This window comes from Arabidopsis thaliana, chromosome 5 (genome assembly GCF_000001735.4).
Source record: "Arabidopsis thaliana chromosome 5, partial sequence".
In the NCBI taxonomy this organism is placed as follows: domain Eukaryota; kingdom Viridiplantae; phylum Streptophyta; class Magnoliopsida; order Brassicales; family Brassicaceae; genus Arabidopsis; species Arabidopsis thaliana.
In genome coordinates, this window is record NC_003076.8 from 16,503,020 (window position 1) to 16,523,271 (window position 20,252).

The window sequence follows — 20,252 nt, forward strand, 5'->3', positions numbered from 1 at the left end:
AAATAGCATAGAAAATTAATGAATAGATAAATTTAAGTATTAAATTTTCTAAGAAAGTAGCTGAAAATATTTTCCTATCTATGTAATTTTAATATTTTAACTAGGGGAAAACTTACTGTTTATTTTATTTTTATTTCTATTTTTTCCTTTCCTTTCCTCTTATGTTAAATGATGAATTTATGTTGTATAATCAGAAGAGTTAGAATGAAAATGGAAATATATAGTGTACAAAATTATACTAAAACAGGTCAGTTTTGTTAATATACATTATACTTTTAAACATAGAAATATATAGTGCACAAAAAAATAAGGGACTATATTACTTTTCAAATGCAATAGTATACAATGCTATTTATGATATGTATGCCATCAATATATATTTTAGTCTAGCTACATTTATTGAAATTTGCATAACTTATGTGCTACAGTACTTGAAAGAAATATATTCTCAGAAAATTATATATTCAACATATTCAGTTTTATAAACTTGTGAGTAATTCCAAAACTAATTAATTTTGCTATTAGCAAATATGAGTTGTTTCTTTAGAATTTTCTTTTTTGACACACTGTTGAGTTGACTTGGATACTCTGCTTTGCTGTGTTCATTTTGGATATTAAAAAAGATCAGAACTTTATTTTGTTAACAAAAAAAAAGAAGAATTATCTGGCAAAGTGTTTAATTTCCGAGAAAGTTGAAGCAGAGAAGCAGAAAGTTTCAGAATTCTCTTTTCTCCAAGTTTAACGCTTTTTTAGCTCAAAGCTCACACACACGACCACTCTATTCCTCCTTTAACCTTTGTGTTTGTCAATTTGTGTTTCCTCTTTTGTCGACTCATTTCTCGATTCAATCTCGATTTTTTTTTTTTTTTTTTTTATGGAAATCTAATGAACTTTTTTTATGGATTTGATCTGTTAAAGTTTCGATTAAGAAGATAGTGGTTTAGGTTTACGGTTTTGTAATTGATTTATTATCTGTAATGGGTTGTGAGGTTTCAAAGTTATCTGCACTTTGTTGTGTTTCAGAGTCTGGAAGATCGAATCCTGATGTTACAGGCTTAGGTAAGTTATAGCCGTTGATGAGTTTATCTTGTTAGGGTTTTTGATGATTGAGATCTTTATGTTAATTTCTGGGTTTATTCAGATGAGGAAGGGAGAGGTGAATCGAATGATTTGCCTCAATTTCGTGAGTTCTCTATAGAGACTATAAGGAACGCAACTTCAGGATTTGCAGCAGAGAATATAGTTTCAGAGCATGGTGAGAGAGCTCCTAATGTTGTCTATAAAGGCAAGCTTGAGAATCAAAGACGTATTGCTGTCAAAAGGTTTAACCGGAAATCTTGGCCTGATTCTCGTCAATTCTTGGTAACCCATTTATTTCTCTTTTGGTTCCATTGTTGGAGCTTCTGTTCTGCAAACAACTTTAGAGTCAGATTTGGCTTCTTGGTCTAGTGTGTTAATTAAGTGGTTATGCTCATTGCGACTGACTTTTTTAGCTAGTACTAATGAGGAACATTGTAGTTTGTAGATTCTGTTCAAGTGTGTAGTGAAAAAGGTTAACTAGGATGCTGCTCCTATATATTCCTTGTTCATAGGTTGTTATCTACTAGATGCAAGCAGATTAGATTCTGGATTACTTATTTTCTTTCATACCTATTTGTGTTTGCCCAAAGCTAAAGAGTTGCTTTGATTCTGTGAGATTAGGAAGAAGCCAAAGCTGTTGGTCAATTACGGAATCATAGGATGGCAAATCTACTTGGGTGTTGTTATGAAGATGAAGAGAGACTACTTATTGCAGAGTTTATGCCTAATGAAACTTTGGCAAAACATCTTTTCCACTGTAAGTTCCTAACATACTCGGTCAGTATTTTCTCCTATTTGGTTATGCTGCTAACAAGTACTACTTGATAGTTTGAATGGGTGCTTAACAAAAAATGATTATTTATGTGTTTAGGGGAGTCACAGCCAATGAAGTGGGCGATGCGACTGAGAGTAGCTTTGCATATTGCTCAGGCGCTAGAGTATTGTACCAGCAAAGGACGTGCACTTTACCATGACCTAAATGCTTATAGAGTTCTCTTTGATGATGTAAGTTTGATACAGATTTTTTTACCTTTGGTTTCTGTCAAGTGTATATGAGAATAATTTTATGTTTTTGTTTCTTAGGATGCAAATCCAAGACTTTCATGCTTTGGTTTGATGAAAAACAGTAGAGATGGAAAGAGTTATAGCACTAACCTGGCATTCACTCCTCCCGAGTATCTGAGGACAGGTATATTTTGACAAAAGATTGTGCAAATACCTCATCGAGTCTTTCACTACCTAAATTGTTTCCTGGGATTATCAAAATTTTCTTGCAATTTATAATTTTCCAGCTGACAGCTAAGGTTTCATGAAAACATGAATGCTTTATTTGGATTGTGGCTGCTTTTCTGTTTTTTATTGGGTTATGTGTTTATTTCTACAGGTCGCGTGACACCTGAAAGTGTAATATACAGCTTTGGAACTCTATTACTTGACCTTCTGAGTGGAAAGCATATACCTCCAAGCCATGTAAGGTTTCCAAATATCCTTTTGAATTGGTAATATTTCTTAGTGTCTGTTACTGGATTCTGACTAGGAAGCATTCTCCCTGAGCTTGAGAGAAGCATGTTATAACTTAATATCCTTGAATAGTATAGTATTTTGCTAATCCATTACCTTGTATGGTGTATTCTAGGCGTTGGACCTCATACGGGACAGGAACATTCAGATGCTGATGGATTCAGGTTTGGAAGGTCAATTTTCGAGTGACGATGGAACTGAATTAATAAGGTTAGCTTCAAGATGCTTGCAATATGAACCCCGAGAGCGGCCTAACCCAAAATCTTTAGTCTCTGCAATGATTCCTCTTCAGAAAGATCTTGAGGTGCTTTTCACTATCATTAACCAGTTCCGTTTTGCTTATAATTAGCAAGCTTTTATTATTAATGATGAATATTGAATCGCAGAAGCTTATATCTTTCTGTTACCATTTTTACTGCTACCATACGGCAAACAATTGCAGAACTAGAAAGATAAGCTTGATGCTTCTTTCATTTGAAAAGATTATTCCCGCTGTAACACGAACATGTTAATCATGTAGATTGCTTCTCATCAATTGTTGGGCGTACCTAACAGTGCCACAACGACAGCTCTTTCACCTCTTGGCGAAGCATGCCTAAGATCAGATCTAACTGCCATACATGAGATCATTGAGAAGCTTGGATATAAGGATGACGAGGGTGCAACCACAGAGGTTCGTTGCGTATTTTCAACCTTGCGTTATACTATTTCGGTCTTCTAATGTTTGATTCTAATGTCGATATTTGTAATTCCTTGGAAATAATGCATCTGTGGTATCTTTGACTGTGGCTATCATGTTCCTTATATTCAAATCTAAAACATTTTCACTTGTTTCTGCAACAGCTTTCTTTCCAGATGTGGACCGACCAGATGCAGGACACATTGGTCTTCAAGAAAAAGGGGGATTCTGCATTCCGACATAAAGACTTTGCAAAGGCCATCGAATGCTATTCTCAGGTTAAACTTTTTATGCTGTAGTAAGTTTTAGTTCCTGACAACAATCTATAGTTCAGTGCTGGTGGTTTTCACGGAAAGGGTAGTGATCAAGATTTTTCATTAGCCTCTCATATTCACTTTTATGCTTCTGACCGAAGTATTTGTTTGCAGTTCATCGAGGTAGGTACAATGGGTTCCCCAACTGTTCATGCAAGACAGAGTCTGTGTTACCTAATGAATGATATGCCTAGAGAAGCACTAAACAATGCAATGCAAGCACAAGTCATATCTCCTGCTTGGCATATCGCATCGTATCTCCAAGCTGTAGCTTTGTCAGCTCTAGGACAAGAGAACGAAGCACACACTGCTCTAAAAGACGGTGCAATGCTTGAAAGCAAAAGAAACCCTTTGTGATTATAAGCAACACAAAGAGGAGAAACTGGAGTACAAGAGAAATATAACCATCCTTTACGCTAACCCATACACCCGAAGAACCACTGTCGCAACATTGTATTTAAGATCAAAGCATAACAAGTCTACAGCGATTGTTCCTTTCCGAAGCCTTGATCATCACATCACATTACTGGTTAGTCTGGTTTTTATTTCAGTTTAGTGCTCCATTTTGCAAGATCCGCGGTTCAAGCCACTGTGATTATTCGATTACAGCGAGTGGACTGTGTTTATTGTTGTTGTTTAAGTTCAATGGTGCAGACGTGTTTCGTATCATAGAGAAGAAAAGAAGTGTCTATGGAGATATGATGACAAAACTTAAAAATGTATGATTGTGACATTGTGTATTATTCGCTTTAATGTAATTCAATGTTTGTATTATTGTATAGAATGAAGTATGAACCTCTCTCTGCTATAATGTTATTCCCCTCCTTTTTTTTCTTGAATTTTGCAAATGTTGAAACGCTTAAAGATCTTGAATTTTCAGAGAAACATATTCAAAAAAAAAAAAATATGTTGATAAAAAAGGGCTCAACCGGGTTCGAACCGGTGACCTCTCGATCTGCAGTCGAATGCTCTACCACTGAGCTATGGGCCCAACTGATAAAATTATGATAAGTAAATGATATATACAAATGTAAAACCTGATTGGGTATTCGTCTCCGACTTCTTAAAATCCCAATTCTTTCATAACAAAACACTGCTCTTCCTTCTCTCCGCCGCCGCATCGTTAAATCTCTCCGTCATCTGTAACCGGTTAAAGTATTTCCCTCAGGTCGACCTGAAAACGATGGGCAAACGAGGACCGAAGAAGCTTACAAACACTCAAGGAGGAGGAGGACCTAATCTCAAATCTGTACTGAGACATGAGCACTTGAAGAATCTCGCTCTCTGGTCTTCCACCGGAGATACTCCTATCCCGTCTCTTGCTTCATTACTCGGTCGACGTCTCGCTGCCGACACTGAATCCACCGGAATCACTACTGATCCCGATCTCGTCTCTTGTCAAAGGTATTTAGGATCTCTGATTATGACTTCAATTGCAAAATTAATCTAAAAAATCGTTCGTTTTGCTTCAATAGTTGCTTCTGGTTCATATAGTTTGCGATTTTTCACCATTGTTGCAGAATTGGTTGTTTTGTTCTGTGTGTTTGTGATGTTTTTTTTGTATATGCTTTCAATTGCTTAGAGAGGTTCTTTTTGGCAATTGAATGTCAAAATGATGTAATGATTCAAATGGTTTTGTGGCAGGTGTGAGACCATTCTTAAGCCTGGATTCAATTGCAATGTTAGAATAGAGAAGGTTTCTGCTAATGTGAAGAAGAAACGTAATAGGTGCAAGAAGTCTAACAACATCTGTTTCCCTCAGAACAATGTAGTTTACCATTGCAATTTCTGTTCTCACCGGAACCTTAAGAGAGGTACTGCTAAAGGTCAGATGAAAGAGCTTTACCCGTTCAAGCCGAAAACCGCTCGTTCGTCGCGTCCGAAGATCAAGAAAGAGATGACGATGCCTCAAGAAATCCAAAGTAACATGCTTTCTTCACCGGAGAGAAGTGTGAAAGATCAGGTGGAGGAGAAGAGTGTTGGGGATACACCGAAGCCGATGATGCTTACATTGGAGAGGGATAGGAGAATACGAAAACCCAAAAGTAAGAAACCGAGTGAACCTCAAAGTGTTCCTGAGAAAACAGTTGGTGGATCAAATAAGAGGAAGAGAAAATCACCTTGGACAAGTATGAAGGAGATAGCTGAGACAAACAAGAGTTCTAAAGCTGGAAACTTTAAAATACCTTTTCTCTTGTAATCTTTGAGAGGTTCCCAACTGATCTTTCATTGTTAACTAATAAAACCTCACGAGTCACGACGGGTATAGCTTCATATAACAATCGTAGAGATCTTGAAGGCTTCATCCGGGTACACGTACGGAAATATACCAAATTTAAAGCGCGACTAGGTGACCAAAACCATTCAAACCCAAAACTCTCCCGTTTAGAAGTTACTACTGACCAAAGCAACTTGGTTAATTTCAAACAATTATTTAACACAACTGCTCATCGTGCGTAATAATTTTCGAAGTAATCAACAAATCATATTGTTAAAAATATTTCTAAACTTCTAAGTTTTCACATGTCGGCACAACCATGTCACCTTGTTCAATTAATATATGATGACATTCATATATTCATAGGTCTCACTAATCACCTTATATTAATTGGTTTTATGATCATTTCATACATTATTTTTACATAGTAATTGGTTTCACGTCTCTTAGTTAATTTGTCCCTTTTTTTTTAATCCCCAACTTGAAATATACATATGTTCTCATCCATAAGTCAACTCTTTTGGGAGAATCCAAGAATAAAAACAAAGACCAAAAAAACCAAAACTTAAAACAAAGACCAATCTAGCAAAATAACAAAGACCAATAAACTTGTTAAATCAACGACCTTCTCTCTAATCTCTATATATAATACTTCATTTTCTTTTCTTTTATTTCATAACCTCTAAAAAGATTAAAAAACATGGAAACAACAAAGAAACTCTCTGTTCTTCTCTGTCTCTTCTTCACCATGAACCAAGCTATCTCCGAATCCGATTCTGACGAGCACATGGCGACTTTTTGCAATGATTCATCCGGAAATTTCACTCGCAATACAACTTACAACACAAATCTCAACACTCTTCTCTCCACTCTTAGCAACCAATCATCATTCGCTAACTACTACAATCTCACGACCGGTTTAGGTTCAGACACAGTCCATGGAATGTTCTTATGCATAGGAGATGTCAACAGAACAACATGCAACGCCTGCGTCAAGAACGCAACAATCGAGATTGCCAAAAACTGTACTAACCATCGAGAAGCAATCATTTACTACTTCTCTTGTATGGTTCGCTACTCAGATAAGTTCTTCCTCTCCACCTTAGAGACAAAGCCTAATACTTATTGGTCGTCTGATGATCCAATACCCAAATCATATGATAAATTTGGACAGAGACTGTCTGACAAAATGGGAGAAGTTATCATCAGATCATCTTTGTTATCTTCTTCGTTTACGCCATATTATCTTATGGATACCACTACGTTCGATAACTTGTATGATCTAGAGTCTGTTGTTCAGTGTAGTCCTCATTTGGATCCAAAAAACTGCACTACATGTCTGAAACTTGCGTTGCAAGAACTCACTCAATGCTGTGGTGATCAGCTTTGGGCTTTCATCTTCACTCCCAAATGTTTAGTGAGTTTTGATACCTCAAATTCATCGTCATTGCCACCGCTTCCACCGCCAAGTCGCAGCGGTTCCTTCTCCATTAGAGGTAAGCATATATATCAAATAATGATGGGTTGTTAATTTTTTATATATACTTTTATTTATATAGATTAGATGATACGTACCTTAATTTGAGGCTTTGACATGTTATGCATGCTTAGAAAAATTCAAAATCTATTAGAATATATATTGTAGTAAATTTTCGATTATATATAACTTATGTTTCAATGTAACACATTTTGTTTTTTTCAAATAAATTTAGAAATAAAATGTATTTAAGACAATAAAGAACAAAATAACTGCAATTTTAGTTCTCTCTTGTATCTTTATTTTAGCATTATGGTCAATCTTGTTATGTTTTGATTTTTGTTTTTCTTTTACAGGAAATAACAAAATACTTGTGGGAATGATTCTTGCTGTTTCGGTGTTTGCATTTTTGGGTTTATGATCAGATCTACATATACTAAGAAAAAAAGTTTGGTTTTTGAGTTTGATTTGGAGTTTTTCTAAGAGCAAAATAAACATCATTGTTTCCGTTAATTATGCTTCATGCTTATGTTTTTCCTCGTTTTATGTGGTTATACATTCAGTTGTTGCAAGGATTGTCCCATTTTTATACACGGAATTGTTAATGAGTACAGCTTTCTGAAGAAAAGTGTCATGTAAATTCACTTTGTGAAAACATTTCTCACAATTCTTTCGATTTATCGTTCTTTGATATCCATTAATTTGTAATTACTTGTATATCAATGACCATGTATAACTCTTTTAAATGTAACCCAAATTAAAGTTTTAACTACTAGAGTATCTTATAATGTTTTGTTGGGTTAGTTTCATGTGTAAAATACCATTTTATATGTATAATATAGAAAAATATTTTATTTCATATTATTATTCACCAAGCAAACTAATTTTTTCATAAATACTCCACTATTGACTCAAAATAATTATGAAAATAGGCAAATAGTCATGAGTAAAAAATATACTAACCTCAAATAAAAGACAAAAATACAACAATGTATTGTAATTTAGAGAAAAATATGAAATAAATACTAATTACACGAAATCCAAAAATAAAAATAATCAATACTGAAATATTAACGACGTAAGAGAAATATCCAATGAGAATCAGAGGAAAAAAGATCATTTAATAAAATAGCATGTCAATACTAAAACATTTAGGAATAACATGTTGTTGTTATGGAGGTGACGATGGTGGTTGTTAATGGTTACAGAGATGGTGATAGAAAAATTATTATAAGGGAAACATATTATATTATATAATTAATATGATATATTTTTATTTCTCTAAGTTACTAATTAATATTATCATGAATAGTTATCAATTAAATATTTTATCATGTGTCATGATTTAAAGGGATTTAGTCACCATTGATCGATCATCTTTATAGTTTTAACGTGTCTAATTTAAAGTTATTTTTGTTTCATTCACCAATTTTATGATGAAAATTTTTAATTTTAACTTTTATATAATTATTCAAAGAGTTATTATTATGCGATATAATTTTTATTCATATATAAGTTATTATTATATAATATATTTTTCATTCAAATAATTTTTAATCAATAATTTTAGTTGTGAATGAAACAATGCAAGAGTAAAATATATTTCCTTTTTTATCTTTGAAAGACAATTTATGTTTAGAACGTTGTTAATTCTTACTTTTGTTAAATTTGATCGGACTGGTTCGTGTCTAGTATATATATATAGATTGATTGGTTTAAGATCATTTCATACATTACTTTTACATTGTAATTGGTTTCACGTCTTTTAATTCGTCCCCCTTTGTTTTTTTAATCCCCCACTTGAAATATACATATGTTCTCATCCATTAGTCAACTCTTATTGGGAAAATCCAAGAAAAAAAACAAAGACCAAAAAAAACAAAACTTAAACAAAGACCAATGAACTTGTTAAATCAAGGAACTTCTCTCTTTCTCTAATCTCTAATTCTCTATATAATCTTTTTCTTCTTCTTCTTCTCTTTTTTTATTTCATAACCTCTAAAAAGACTTTAAGAATATGGAAACAACAAAGAAACTCTTTGCTCTTCTCTGTCTCTTCGTCACCATGAACCAAGCTATCTCCGTATCCGATCCCGACGACATGGAAACTTTCTGCATGAAATCATCCAGAAACACCACTAGCAACACAACTTACAACAAAAATCTCAACACTCTTCTCTCCACTCTTAGCAACCAATCATCATTCGCTAACTACTACAATCTCACGACCGGTCTAGCTTCAGACACCGTCCATGGAATGTTCTTATGCACAGGAGACGTCAACAGAACAACGTGCAACGCCTGCGTCAAGAACGCAACAATCGAGATTGCCAAAAACTGTACTAACCATCGAGAAGCAATCATTTACAACGTAGATTGTATGGTTCGATACTCAGATAAGTTCTTCCTCACGACCCTAGAGACCAATCCTAGCTATTGGTGGTCATCTAACGATTTAATACCCAAATCATTTGGTAAATTTGGACAGAGACTGTCTGACAAAATGGGAGAAGTTATCGTTAGATCATCTTTGTTGTCTTCATCGTTTACGCCATATTATCTTATGGATACAACTAGATTCGATAACTTGTATGATCTTGAGTCTATTGTTCAGTGTACTCCTGATTTGGATCCAAGAAACTGCACCACATGTCTGAAACTTGCATTGCAAGAACTCACTGAATGCTGTGGTAATCAGGTTTGGGCTTTCATCTACACTCCCAACTGTATGGTGAGTTTTGATACATACAATTCATCCTTGCCGCCGCTTCCACCGCCAAGTCGCAGCGGTTCCTTCTCCCATAGAGGTAAGCATATTATATATGAAATAATGATGGGTTATATACTTTTCTTTATATTGTAGATGATATATTCGTACCTTTTATGCTTTGACATGTTATGCATACTTTAAAAAGTTTCAAAATATATTAGAATAGAGATTGTAAATTTTCGATTATATAAAACTTATGTTTTGATGTATCAGTTATTTTTCAAATAAATTAAAAAATAAAATGTATTTAAGACTATAAAGAATTGCAACATTAATTCTCTCCTGTATTTTTTTTAGCATTATGATCATCAATGTTGTAAAGTTTTTGTTTTTGTTTTTGTTTTACAGGAAACAACAAATTACTTGGGGGAATGGTTCTTGCTGTGTCCGTTTCGGTGTTTGCATTTTTGAGTTTGGTTTGAGTTCCCATTTGTAAACGTTTGGTTTGAGTTTCGATTTGTAATTTTGCTAAGTGCAAAACAAAAATTAAATCGTTGTTTCCGATAATTATGCTTCATTCTTATGTTTTATTGTCCCCTTCCAATGTGGGTTGTTGTAAGAATTGTCCTTTGTATAATGATTTTCTGTTTTTAATTCATTTGATTTTGATCCATGCATATCCATGTGGGGATCAAAAACATTGTAAAATTTCTATTAGGAGAGCAACAACTGAACAAGTAACTGATAATTGTATAGAAAAGTTGACTTAAAAAGATAGTATGATGATATATCCTCAGTTTAAGATCGAATACACGGAATTGTTAACGAGTACAGATTTCCAAAGAAAAGTTTCATATAAATTCACTTTGTAAAATATTTATCAAAATTCTTTTGTTTTATCATTTTTAATATCTACTTATTTGTAACTAGGTTATCAACTCCGCGATATCGCGGGAAACTCATTTTTGTGATGATATATTCAAATATTTGAATTGTTACATAGATTCTACCAAGTTTTAACATTATACCGTAAATATATTGTTTTCGTTAATTATGCTTCATGCTTATGTTTTTCTCGTTAATGTGGTTATACATTCAGTTGATGTAAGAATTGTCTCATTTTTATACACGGAATTGTTAACGAGTAAAGCTTTCTGAAGAAAAGTGTCATATAAATTCACTTCGTGAAAACATATATCACAATTCTTTCGATTTATCTTTCTTTGATATCCATTAATTTGTAATTACTTATATATCAATGACACTGTATAACTCTTTTAAATTAAGGGACTAGAGTAACCCAAATTAAAGGTTTAACTACTAGAGTATCTTGTAAATTTTAGTTGGCTTAGTTTCATGTGTAAAATACCCTTTTATACGTAAAATAGAAATTTAGAAAAATTACGAAGAAATAATAACATTCCACAGTTGATTGAGCTCACTAGTTTAAAAATCCGAAAGTGTCACTACTTACATTTCATACATTACTTTTCACATAACTATCGGTTTCACATCTTAATTTGTACCCTTAATTAATCCCCACTTGAAATGTATTAATTTGTCATTAAATTGTATTCTCCCCATTAGTCAACTCTTTTTGGAAGAATCAATGGAAAATAAGAAAGTTATAAGATATACATATCTTAGAGAAATATCAAAAACTAAAACTTAACAAAGACCAATCAACGAACTTGCTAAATCAACGACCTTATCTCATAAACCATACAAGAAATTTAGACATGTAAACATCAATGAAACTCTCTGCTTCTCTTCGCATTAATTCATTAATTTGTCATTAAATTAATTCCCACTTGAAATATATATATTCACCCATTAGTCAACTCTTTTTGGGAGAATCCAAGTAAAAAACAAAGACCAAACCAAAAAAAAAAAAACGAAACAAGGACCAATGAGCTTGTTAAATTAACGACCTTGATCTTCTTCTCTTTTATCTCATAATCTCTAAAACAAAAACTAAAAGAAACATGGAAACAACCAAGAAACTCTCTCCTATCTTCTGCTTCTCTTCTCTCTTATGTCTCTTCTTCACCATGAACCAAGCTGTCTCCGAAACAGACCACATGGACACTTTCTGCATTGATTCATCCAGAAACACCACTGGCAACACAACTTACAACAAAAATCTCAACACCATGCTCTCTACTTTTCGCAACCAATCATCCATCGTTAACAATTACAATCTCACAACTGGTCTAGCTTCAGACACAGTCTATGGAATGTTCTTATGCACAGGAGACGTCAACATAACAACGTGCAACAACTGCGTCAAGAATGCAACAATCGAGATTGTCAAAAACTGTACTAACCATCGAGAAGCAATCATTTACTACATCGATTGTATGGTTCGTTACTCAGATAAGTTCTTCCTCTCCACCTTTGAGAAAAAGCCTAATAGCATTTGGAGCGGTGATGATCCAATACCGAAATCACTAGGTCCGTTCAAAAAGAGATTGTATAAGAAAATGGGAGAGGCTATCGTAAGATCGTCTACGTTGTCTTCCGCTCTCACGCCGTATTATTACTTGGATGTAACTAGATTTGATGGCTCCTACGATCTTGACTCTCTTGTTCAGTGTAGTCCACATTTGAATCCTGAAAACTGTACCATATGCCTTGAATATGCGTTGCAAGAAATTATCGACTGTTGTAGTGACAAGTTTTGGGCTATGATCTTCACTCCTAACTGTTTTGTGAATTATATGATCACAACTTCACCATTGCCGCCGCTTCCATCACCGTATCACCATAGCGGTTCGTGCTCCATTAGAGGTGAGCATATATTCATTTTTGGGTAACAATTGTTTCTTTTTCTTTTTTTTTTCCTTCCAAAATCTTTATTAGAAACTTTAAGAAATATCCATGTTTACAAGATAAGAAAGAAAATATGGACATGAATGAAATAGAGACCAATGAGACCAATGGGTAACAATTGTTTCTTTGCGTTTTTTTACTTATTATCAGTATAATATATGTTGTCTTAATGTTTGGATTATTTTGTTTTCAGGAAATAGTGAAATATTTTGGGGAATGATCATTCTGGCAGCTTTGGTGTTTACATTTTAGGTCTATGATAAGACTGCGTGTTTAAGGGAAAAATAAAAATTCAGTTTTGTTGTTGTAATGTTTCATGTTTTATTGCTTGTGTGTGTCTGTCCCTGATAATGTGTTTATTCAGTCATTTATTGAAAGATTATTTTAACTTGTCATAGTGTCGAGTGTCGACATTGCCTCACTTTTATTCGGTTTTCACTATACATATGCTTTGTTCTCCTCTCTTTATGGACATTGTGGACTGTTTTATCACAAGGTTTAATCCTTAATAGATTTATATGAAGATTTTTTAAAAAAGATGAAATATGATATTGTGGTTAAATCATATGTTACACATTGAAGTCCCCTTCAAGGTTGTTATATTCTGCTTGAAAGAAACACTAAATAAATCATCATAAGCATTTTCCAATGATATCAAACCGGAGTTACTTACTTTCCACGTTCGGATAAACAAAACAAGATTACTTGATCTGAAAGAAAAAGAAGCTTTTGGGCTTAGATTTAAATCTACAATGAATAACGTTATCGAAACTAAAAAGATCTTTATCTCTTTCTGTTAAGAGGTTTTACTGAAGATGAAATGCCAGTGACCGGTCTTTTAGAACCTGAGACCAAAAGAGAAACACATTATGATCTTGTAGGCATCAAGTTCCTAATAATGTTAGACAAAATTTGATCTAATCTTTGTTTACTTTACAAATAGACAGAAGATTAAAATTGACAAATACTTTGAAGTGTTGATAGTGAGGTTACTTGTTAAAGCCTTAGATGAGGTAGTGGAAATCGACAGACGAGAAGGTTTACTTATGTCTGGTTTTGGTGTATGTTTCAGTGGCTTTGATGGTCCAACTCCAACATGAGCTCTGCAATTAGTAAATTAAATAAAACAATGAACTCTAAACACAATGTAACTCTTATTTAGAAATATGATTCAAAAGTGAAAGTAATTAGGAACTATACTCACTTGTCATTTTGTTCAGATTGTTCAAACATTTCAGGAGGATTTGAGGTTTCAGGGAAGAGTGTCAACTCCATTGCACCGCTACTAATCGAGCCATCAGTTTCTGTTCCCATTGAAAGACAACTATCTGAGATATCACTCAATCTTTCCTCATTATTTGATTCTTCAAAACCTAAGAGTTCAGTATCCTCAAATATATTATTGTCTTTAGCCCCACCAGAAAACTTAGACGATGATCGAGATTCATTTTGATGTCGATGTATATCTGAAGTTGTTCTTCCAAGTAAACCAGGTCCTTGTCTTCTTCTTGGAGAATTTGTTAAAGCTCCTCCTAAAGAATGCCTTCTAGGAGGAGAGACAATTCTTAGTTTGCTTAATCCACGTTTTTGGATACCATTTATGTTTTGAAACTTTTGAAGTTCTTCGTCTTTCTTGGCAATCATATCTTTCAAGTTCGATACCTGCATGCAATATCAAAATACCATTACATCTCCACAAGTGATAAAACTTTGACATGAGGAAACTATTGTGTTGTGGAGTATAATATATCTTAGAGAGAATTGTAAAAGCTAGAAAGTGAACGTAGCTTTCACATTAAGGTGAACCACTACTATAAACTATTAATGGTTATTTCACATTAAGCTATCACTTTTGTTGGCCCCAACATGAATAATGTAAGCACCTGTTCCATGAGTTGTCTAACATCTCTTCCTTCCTTATAGCTTCTAGCTGCACCTAACTCGACACCAGAAACTCTTTCCGCAAATTTCAAAGTACTTACAGTCTCAGCATATGAATCTTCATCAGGATTAATTTGAACAAACATAAGAGTTTTCGCTTGCCCTCCTAAAAAATTAAAAAGAGGAGTAAAGAAGCAAGCAACAATATCAAGTAATATTTTTTTTATTGAAGTCTATCTTATAGTACCTAAAGAATTCTGGAGGACTTGTGTTAGCTTGCTGTTTCTATAAGGTACATGAGGATTCTTATGTGCTAGAGCGAATATAACATCTCCGAGAGCAGACAATGATTTGTTTATATGTTGAGCTTCTTTGAGTCTCTCTCCGGTTACTTCAGAGCGACCAACTCTCTCACTTCCAGCAAGATCAACCAAATGCAAACTACCACGCAAGACGGATTCCGTTTTAACATCAACACCGCGTACATGAACCGAAAGAACACTACAAAAAATGGACAAAATTAAACAAATGTCTTAGCTCAATATAGAAGAAAGATATTAAACCGTAAAAACTTTATTCAGACCTGTGTGATCTACTACTCTTTTCATTAAGGGTTGTGGCGCCAACAGTTCTATTCATCAACCCAATATTCATCAGTTCAAGAACATCTTCAGTTGATCTTACAGAATGCATGCTTGCATCAGGAACTGCGAGGCCATTTGGTAAAGAAGTATTCCAAATCCCAAGTGTATGCAAGTTAAGGAAATTTAATATTTGTAACATAAAAAAAATGATATCAATAAAAATGTCAAATACTTAATTAGATTAGAGAAGGATATCTCTTATTAGGACCATCCTGAGAAAGTAGGTCACGAACTTGCTCATTGTAAATCTCAACCATTTGAACACCAACTTCATACATCACTGAGTTTTGTCTACTTTGAGTTAAGTGGAACAAGTCATTCAAAGCTCGATAGTTAACACCCCGATCTTCTTCTGAAGTTATGCTTGGTCCACTCTGTGTTAATTCACTAATTTTTAACTTATCCACTACAAGATAGCATGTGGAATTTCGACCAAGTTTCTAACCAATGAAATGGTCAAAAACATTTACGAAAAACTTTTGACCAAATTAAGATGAAAATTTAAAATGATCATATATTGGTCGAAACTTTTAAATCAATATATTTGGTTGATAAATGGTTAGAGATTCGAGACTCTTTTTTTTTTTGGCATCAAACTTTTTAAATCAAACTTTTTTTTTAAATCAATATATTTGGTTTATAAATGGTTAGAAATTCGAGACTCTTTTTTTTTTGGCAAAGAGAAATTGGAGACTCATGATGCATAAATATATAAAGAACAAAACTAGACATGTTTCTTACCATCGTATAAGTCTTTCCAGAACCCGTCTGGCCATAAGCAAATATACATACATTGTAGCCATCAAGAATGGATCGAATCATAGGTCGAGTATCTAAGAAAACTTCCTCTGCACGCATATATACATATTAATTAATTACAAGTCCAAAACTATACATTTTCATATATGAAATAAAATAAGTGGAAGAGGCTTGAACCTTGAGTTGATTCAGGGCCAAAGACTTTGTTGAATTTGAATAAACGATACGTATCTTTGCCTTGCTTTAAGGGATTTGCAACCACCAGTTCACCATTCTCACCTGTGTACTCTATTGATGTTTGTTTCTTGTTTTGTCCTTGAAGGAATGGTCTTATCCGGCAATATACTCTAATATTTCCTTTTTGCAAGCAACAAAAAAAAGTACACAAGAAGCAAATCTTACCGTCTAAAAAGCTATAAGGCTCAAATAAATGAAGTAGAGTTAGGGCAGTCTTTTAAACTGGTTTTTGGATGTTTTTTGTTTGCAAATATGTGAAATCAATTTATTTCAAAATGAAATAAAAATATATGCTAATAAGTTTTCATTGACGATTTTTTGTCATGAACAAATTGGTTTAATAATTTGATATAATATTTTAATGAAATAATCATCACATTTATTTTTCAAAAGGTTTAGTTTTTAGATGCAAGCATTTGAGGTTTATAATATATAAATTTTAATATTTGTTTTCAAAAGAAATATTTTCTAATAACAAAAAAAAGCTAGGTTCTTCGAGGTATAGTGCCCCAACAATTATTTTTGTAATTATAGAAGTTCAACGTGAGGAACCTATGATTTTGTGATTCGACAATTTTTGTGCCAAGTGCCAACCATGTTTCAATATCTTGGCACCAAAGATTTATTTCAATATCTTGGCGCCAAAATACGATTTCAAAATTTATACCTTTTAATTCTTGCACTTCATTGTAAAGTCTTCGATTCTCTTCAATTATTATCTGGTAATTTTTTGCTGCATGAGCCACTCCTCTGAGCTTTATACCTAAGAGGTGAATTAAAAGTTCAAATAAACATATGAAAGCCAAACTCAGTTGATAAATATATACAAAATGCACAAAGCCAAAACTAATTAACCAAAAGAAAATGGATTACAACGATCAATCTTACCATAGTAAGTTAGATCCAGGAAGTAGTTCTCTCCTATCTTTAATACATCATGTTTTAAAGACATAGAAGTAGCTTTCAACTCCTGCAGAATTCACACAACTCGATGATAGTAAATGAATTACCATAGCTTTATCACCACATTTACAAAACTATCAATAAATTAAAGTCAATTAATAACCTGCAAAGCCTCTGTCTGGTGGTTTATAAACCTCTTATATGTTTGTTCTTTCTTCTCCCATCTTTTAGTTTTAGTTTCACATAACTTCTCGAGTTCTTTTGCTTCTACTACACGTAACTCTGAATTCTTTACTTGCCTCTCCAACTCAACTTTAGCTTTTTGAGCATTTAGTTTTAGTTCCAAAAACTGTTTTTCATGTGTCTCTTTCACAATTTCAAGTTCTTGCTTCAACTTAGAAAGTTCAGCATTACTACGCTCTTTTCCTTTTCTATTTGGAGCACATCTTTTTCTTCTGACCTAATAAGCTAGAGAGCACAGCATAGTAAAACAATTGCAAATTTTAACAAAAGTGGCAACAAAATGAAAAGGTATATGCAATTAGAGACATGAATTGAGAATTAGTACCTCATTCTCATCTGTTGTTCCAGATGCCAAAGTTTCTAAAACATTTATTCTTGATCTATATTTTTCTTCACGAACCCTAAAGAGTATATTTTGCTGCACCAAACATATTTATGATTTTTAAAAACAATTGTTGTCTAAAGAAGTATGATATTGTCCATGGAAAAATAGAAATTTCTTTTGAGTAAATCATACGTTTTTTAGGTTCTCAGCTTGATTTGAGATCCGTTGCTCAACAACTTGCACAATGCCTCTCAAGATAGATACATAAACCTGAAGAGCAGAGCAAGCAAAGAGAAATGATGACTGAGAAAATAAATTTCTTATGACTAACATTGCAAAATCATTTCCTTACATGAGACACATTCATCTTCTGCGAGCTCTCATCAAGAAGCCTATCCAGCATGTCAAACAACGATCGTGTAGAAGTATTCTACCGAGAGAAAGAAAAACGAAGTTCAAGGTTTATGGTTTAAGAAAATTAAACCTGAATCATAATCAAAGTTGAAACAAAATTGACTAAACATTATGTTAGAAAATTTTACTTGTAAGCTGTGATGAGATGTATTAATCTCAGATGCTTCTATAAACTGTGATCCTCCATCATTAAAGTTGCTATCAACTCCCTTTGAATGGTCCGCAGGCAAACTCCATCTTCTTCTTGCAGAAAGTGTATTCTTATCATATCCATCATCAGAGAAACTAGCTTTAAGCGCCTTAAGAGACTGTATAACTCGAATCATATCCCCCTGCATCGATATCCGAGTTTGGATTAGTATATTTGTGTATCTAGAACATTTTACTATAATGCTACATTGAACTTATATCCATGTGATATATTGAATTCAATCTATTTGTTAAATCAAAAGTGGCAATGCAACCACTCTAGCAATTATTTTCTTTTGATTATATTTTTAAACAGAGAAAAAAACAAATTATATTTATAATTAGAACAATCCTGTTCTAGGTCTGAAACCTCAAATCTGGGCAATGTCATTTCATCCATAGCTGCCAAAAACCGCTCAATATTTACACAACCAGGCTCGAAGCTTCCTCCCTACATGATTACTCCAAATAGAGTAAATCAAAGTAAAAACAAATCACATAACTAGAACTCTAGAAGATTGAGACATAGAAAATAAAAGAACGAAAAAAACCAATAGGTTTACACAAAATCTAGTACCATTCGCATCGAACCGGGACTAAGCTGATTTAAGAGATTGCACAAGACAGTACCATCCACCAAACATGCTCTCAATTCTTCCTCTGAAGCTTCCCATGGTAAATTCAAATAAGGAAGTGTCTCATTTAACCACTCTACTAAACTTTGATGACCTAGAAGCCAAATTAAATTTACAATGGTTAAGAACAAAGAGAAGACGAATAAAATATCTGAAAACGACCATTATTATGCAAAAAACACATTTACCTTGCTTATTGTCATCTATACTTTCACGACTTTCGGATCCATTAGAAGACTGAATGCTGCTTGATCCGTCTGATCTTCCATAAACACCAATCATGCTGGATCCTTTTTTGATTCGATTTTTCATATCTGGACATGTAAATTAAAGCAATTACATCATTTCATGAGCATTAGTTATCAAACTTTCATAAGATAAATTTTCAAAAATAGCTGCTGCATGACGAAAACCATACCAAATTGAGCTGTTATAAGTTAGTTTTCGTATTCTTATTGAGTAATTAAGTAGGTTTGTTTGAAAATATAAAGAAACTTGCCTAGAAATCTACAAACATCAATTTACAAAAGAAAGCAAAGCCTATAGCTAAAACATATTTTTTTCGTGAAACCGGAGGCAAAAAATTTGTGAAATGATGAATCTAAATTACAGGAAACATATAAAATACTGCTGAACAAATCAACGGAAAAATTCAGCTCGAATTCACGAATAAGATACCAAAATTTCGTAGAGACGTGATGAGAAACCTCGAGAGAGACTTCTTGAAAGGCCAACGATATTGAATGGTCTCAAAGAAACTCAACAGAGAAATTCAGACGGTTGATTCTTTGCCAGAAAAGAATTCAAAAAATCCAGTTTTTTTTTTCTTTTCTTTGGTTCTCAAGAAAAATACGGGGAAAGAGTTGGGATCCTTTTTTTATATATATTTAGTAAAAAAAAAAAAGTTTATTGAGAACTAAAAAATAAATGGAAACTTTATTTTACGTTTGAGTTTGTTTTTACGCAAATTCTTCAAAGACATTCCCGCTTTATTTTTGTGGCTTTTGAGTTTTGTCATTGTTTTAATAAAAATAATTGAAAGGCAAAAAACGTTAAACACGAAAAGAGTATTGAATAAATGGGCCAAAATATTATTGGATGGCAAATAAAATAGACAATTTTGCGGGCTAAAGGGCCCAAGTTCCATTGACTTTTTTTTTTGGCAAAACTAAAAGTTTTTGTCAAAAAAAA

General features: G+C 33.3%; 6 protein-coding genes and 1 non-coding gene across 7 annotated transcripts; 5 read left to right on the forward strand and 2 right to left on the reverse strand.

Moving 5' to 3' along the window:
* Window positions 1-542: 542 nt before the first annotated feature.
* Window positions 543-4,456, forward strand: BSK8 (kinase with tetratricopeptide repeat domain-containing protein). The gene is made up of 10 exons (NM_123491.4): window positions 543-1,059; window positions 1,142-1,362; window positions 1,702-1,837; window positions 1,952-2,085; window positions 2,164-2,269; window positions 2,465-2,550; window positions 2,717-2,905; window positions 3,122-3,274; window positions 3,445-3,558; window positions 3,709-4,456. The coding sequence occupies exons 1-10, from the start codon at window positions 978-980 to the stop codon at window positions 3,949-3,951; spliced, it is 1,464 nt and encodes a 487-aa protein (NP_198942.1). The 5' UTR covers window positions 543-977; the 3' UTR covers window positions 3,952-4,456.
* Window positions 4,457-4,513: 57 nt separating this feature from the next.
* AT5G41265 lies at window positions 4,514-4,585 on the reverse strand. Its single transcript has one exon. It is a non-coding gene; the product is annotated as a tRNA-Cys (tRNA).
* A 57-nt stretch (window positions 4,586-4,642) lies between these two features.
* AT5G41270 (RNase P Rpr2/Rpp21 subunit domain protein) lies at window positions 4,643-6,015 on the forward strand. The gene is made up of 2 exons (NM_123492.4): window positions 4,643-4,998; window positions 5,239-6,015. Exons 1-2 carry the CDS (start codon window positions 4,778-4,780, stop codon window positions 5,792-5,794), a joined length of 777 nt encoding a protein of 258 aa, NP_198943.3. The 5' UTR covers window positions 4,643-4,777; the 3' UTR covers window positions 5,795-6,015.
* Window positions 6,016-6,487: 472 nt separating this feature from the next.
* AT5G41280 (Receptor-like protein kinase-related family protein) lies at window positions 6,488-8,059 on the forward strand. The gene is made up of 2 exons (NM_123493.4): window positions 6,488-7,308; window positions 7,646-8,059. Exons 1-2 carry the CDS (start codon window positions 6,513-6,515, stop codon window positions 7,708-7,710), a joined length of 861 nt encoding a protein of 286 aa, NP_198944.1. The 5' UTR covers window positions 6,488-6,512; the 3' UTR covers window positions 7,711-8,059.
* A 1,075-nt stretch (window positions 8,060-9,134) lies between these two features.
* On the forward strand, window positions 9,135-10,652 carry AT5G41290 (Receptor-like protein kinase-related family protein). The gene is made up of 2 exons (NM_123494.2): window positions 9,135-10,096; window positions 10,408-10,652. The coding sequence occupies exons 1-2, from the start codon at window positions 9,307-9,309 to the stop codon at window positions 10,479-10,481; spliced, it is 864 nt and encodes a 287-aa protein (NP_198945.1). The 5' UTR covers window positions 9,135-9,306; the 3' UTR covers window positions 10,482-10,652.
* A 1,257-nt stretch (window positions 10,653-11,909) lies between these two features.
* AT5G41300 (Receptor-like protein kinase-related family protein) lies at window positions 11,910-13,312 on the forward strand. The gene is made up of 2 exons (NM_123495.2): window positions 11,910-12,789; window positions 13,025-13,312. Exons 1-2 carry the CDS (start codon window positions 11,985-11,987, stop codon window positions 13,081-13,083), a joined length of 864 nt encoding a protein of 287 aa, NP_198946.1. The 5' UTR covers window positions 11,910-11,984; the 3' UTR covers window positions 13,084-13,312.
* A 138-nt stretch (window positions 13,313-13,450) lies between these two features.
* Window positions 13,451-19,373, reverse strand: AT5G41310 (P-loop nucleoside triphosphate hydrolases superfamily protein with CH (Calponin Homology) domain-containing protein; the record flags this gene model as incomplete). Its single annotated transcript, NM_123496.2, has 19 exons — window positions 13,451-13,676; window positions 13,825-13,934; window positions 14,036-14,493; window positions 14,715-14,878; window positions 14,960-15,213; window positions 15,296-15,419; window positions 15,565-15,730; window positions 16,098-16,204; window positions 16,293-16,472; window positions 17,020-17,115; window positions 17,241-17,322; window positions 17,419-17,715; window positions 17,824-17,916; window positions 18,016-18,093; window positions 18,176-18,253; window positions 18,366-18,545; window positions 18,797-18,877; window positions 19,004-19,155; window positions 19,250-19,373. 19 exons carry the CDS (start codon window positions 19,371-19,373, stop codon window positions 13,615-13,617), a joined length of 2,886 nt encoding a protein of 961 aa, NP_198947.1. The 3' UTR covers window positions 13,451-13,614.
* Between the last annotated feature and the right edge of the window lie 879 nt (window positions 19,374-20,252).

Bases quoted from the DNA above. Each gene is read 5' to 3' on its own strand.
- AT5G41300 (NM_123495.2), top strand. From the start codon at position 11,985: ATGGAAACAACCAAGAAACTCTCTCCTATCTTCTGCTTCTCTTCTCTC. The intron at 12,790-13,024 runs GTGAGCATATAT...TTTTGTTTTCAG, and splicing joins CGGTTCGTGCTCCATTAGAG to GAAATAGTGAAATATTTTGG.
- AT5G41280 (NM_123493.4), top strand. From the start codon at position 6,513: ATGGAAACAACAAAGAAACTCTCTGTTCTTCTCTGTCTCTTCTTCACC. The intron at 7,309-7,645 runs GTAAGCATATAT...TTTCTTTTACAG, and splicing joins CGGTTCCTTCTCCATTAGAG to GAAATAACAAAATACTTGTG.
- AT5G41290 (NM_123494.2), top strand. From the start codon at position 9,307: ATGGAAACAACAAAGAAACTCTTTGCTCTTCTCTGTCTCTTCGTCACC. The intron at 10,097-10,407 runs GTAAGCATATTA...TTTGTTTTACAG, and splicing joins CGGTTCCTTCTCCCATAGAG to GAAACAACAAATTACTTGGG.
- AT5G41270 (NM_123492.4), top strand. From the start codon at position 4,778: ATGGGCAAACGAGGACCGAAGAAGCTTACAAACACTCAAGGAGGAGGA. The intron at 4,999-5,238 runs GTATTTAGGATC...GTTTTGTGGCAG, and splicing joins GATCTCGTCTCTTGTCAAAG to GTGTGAGACCATTCTTAAGC.
- BSK8 (NM_123491.4), top strand. From the start codon at position 978: ATGGGTTGTGAGGTTTCAAAGTTATCTGCACTTTGTTGTGTTTCAGAG. The intron at 1,060-1,141 runs GTAAGTTATAGC...GGGTTTATTCAG, and splicing joins TCCTGATGTTACAGGCTTAG to ATGAGGAAGGGAGAGGTGAA. The intron at 2,270-2,464 runs GTATATTTTGAC...TTATTTCTACAG, and splicing joins TCCCGAGTATCTGAGGACAG to GTCGCGTGACACCTGAAAGT.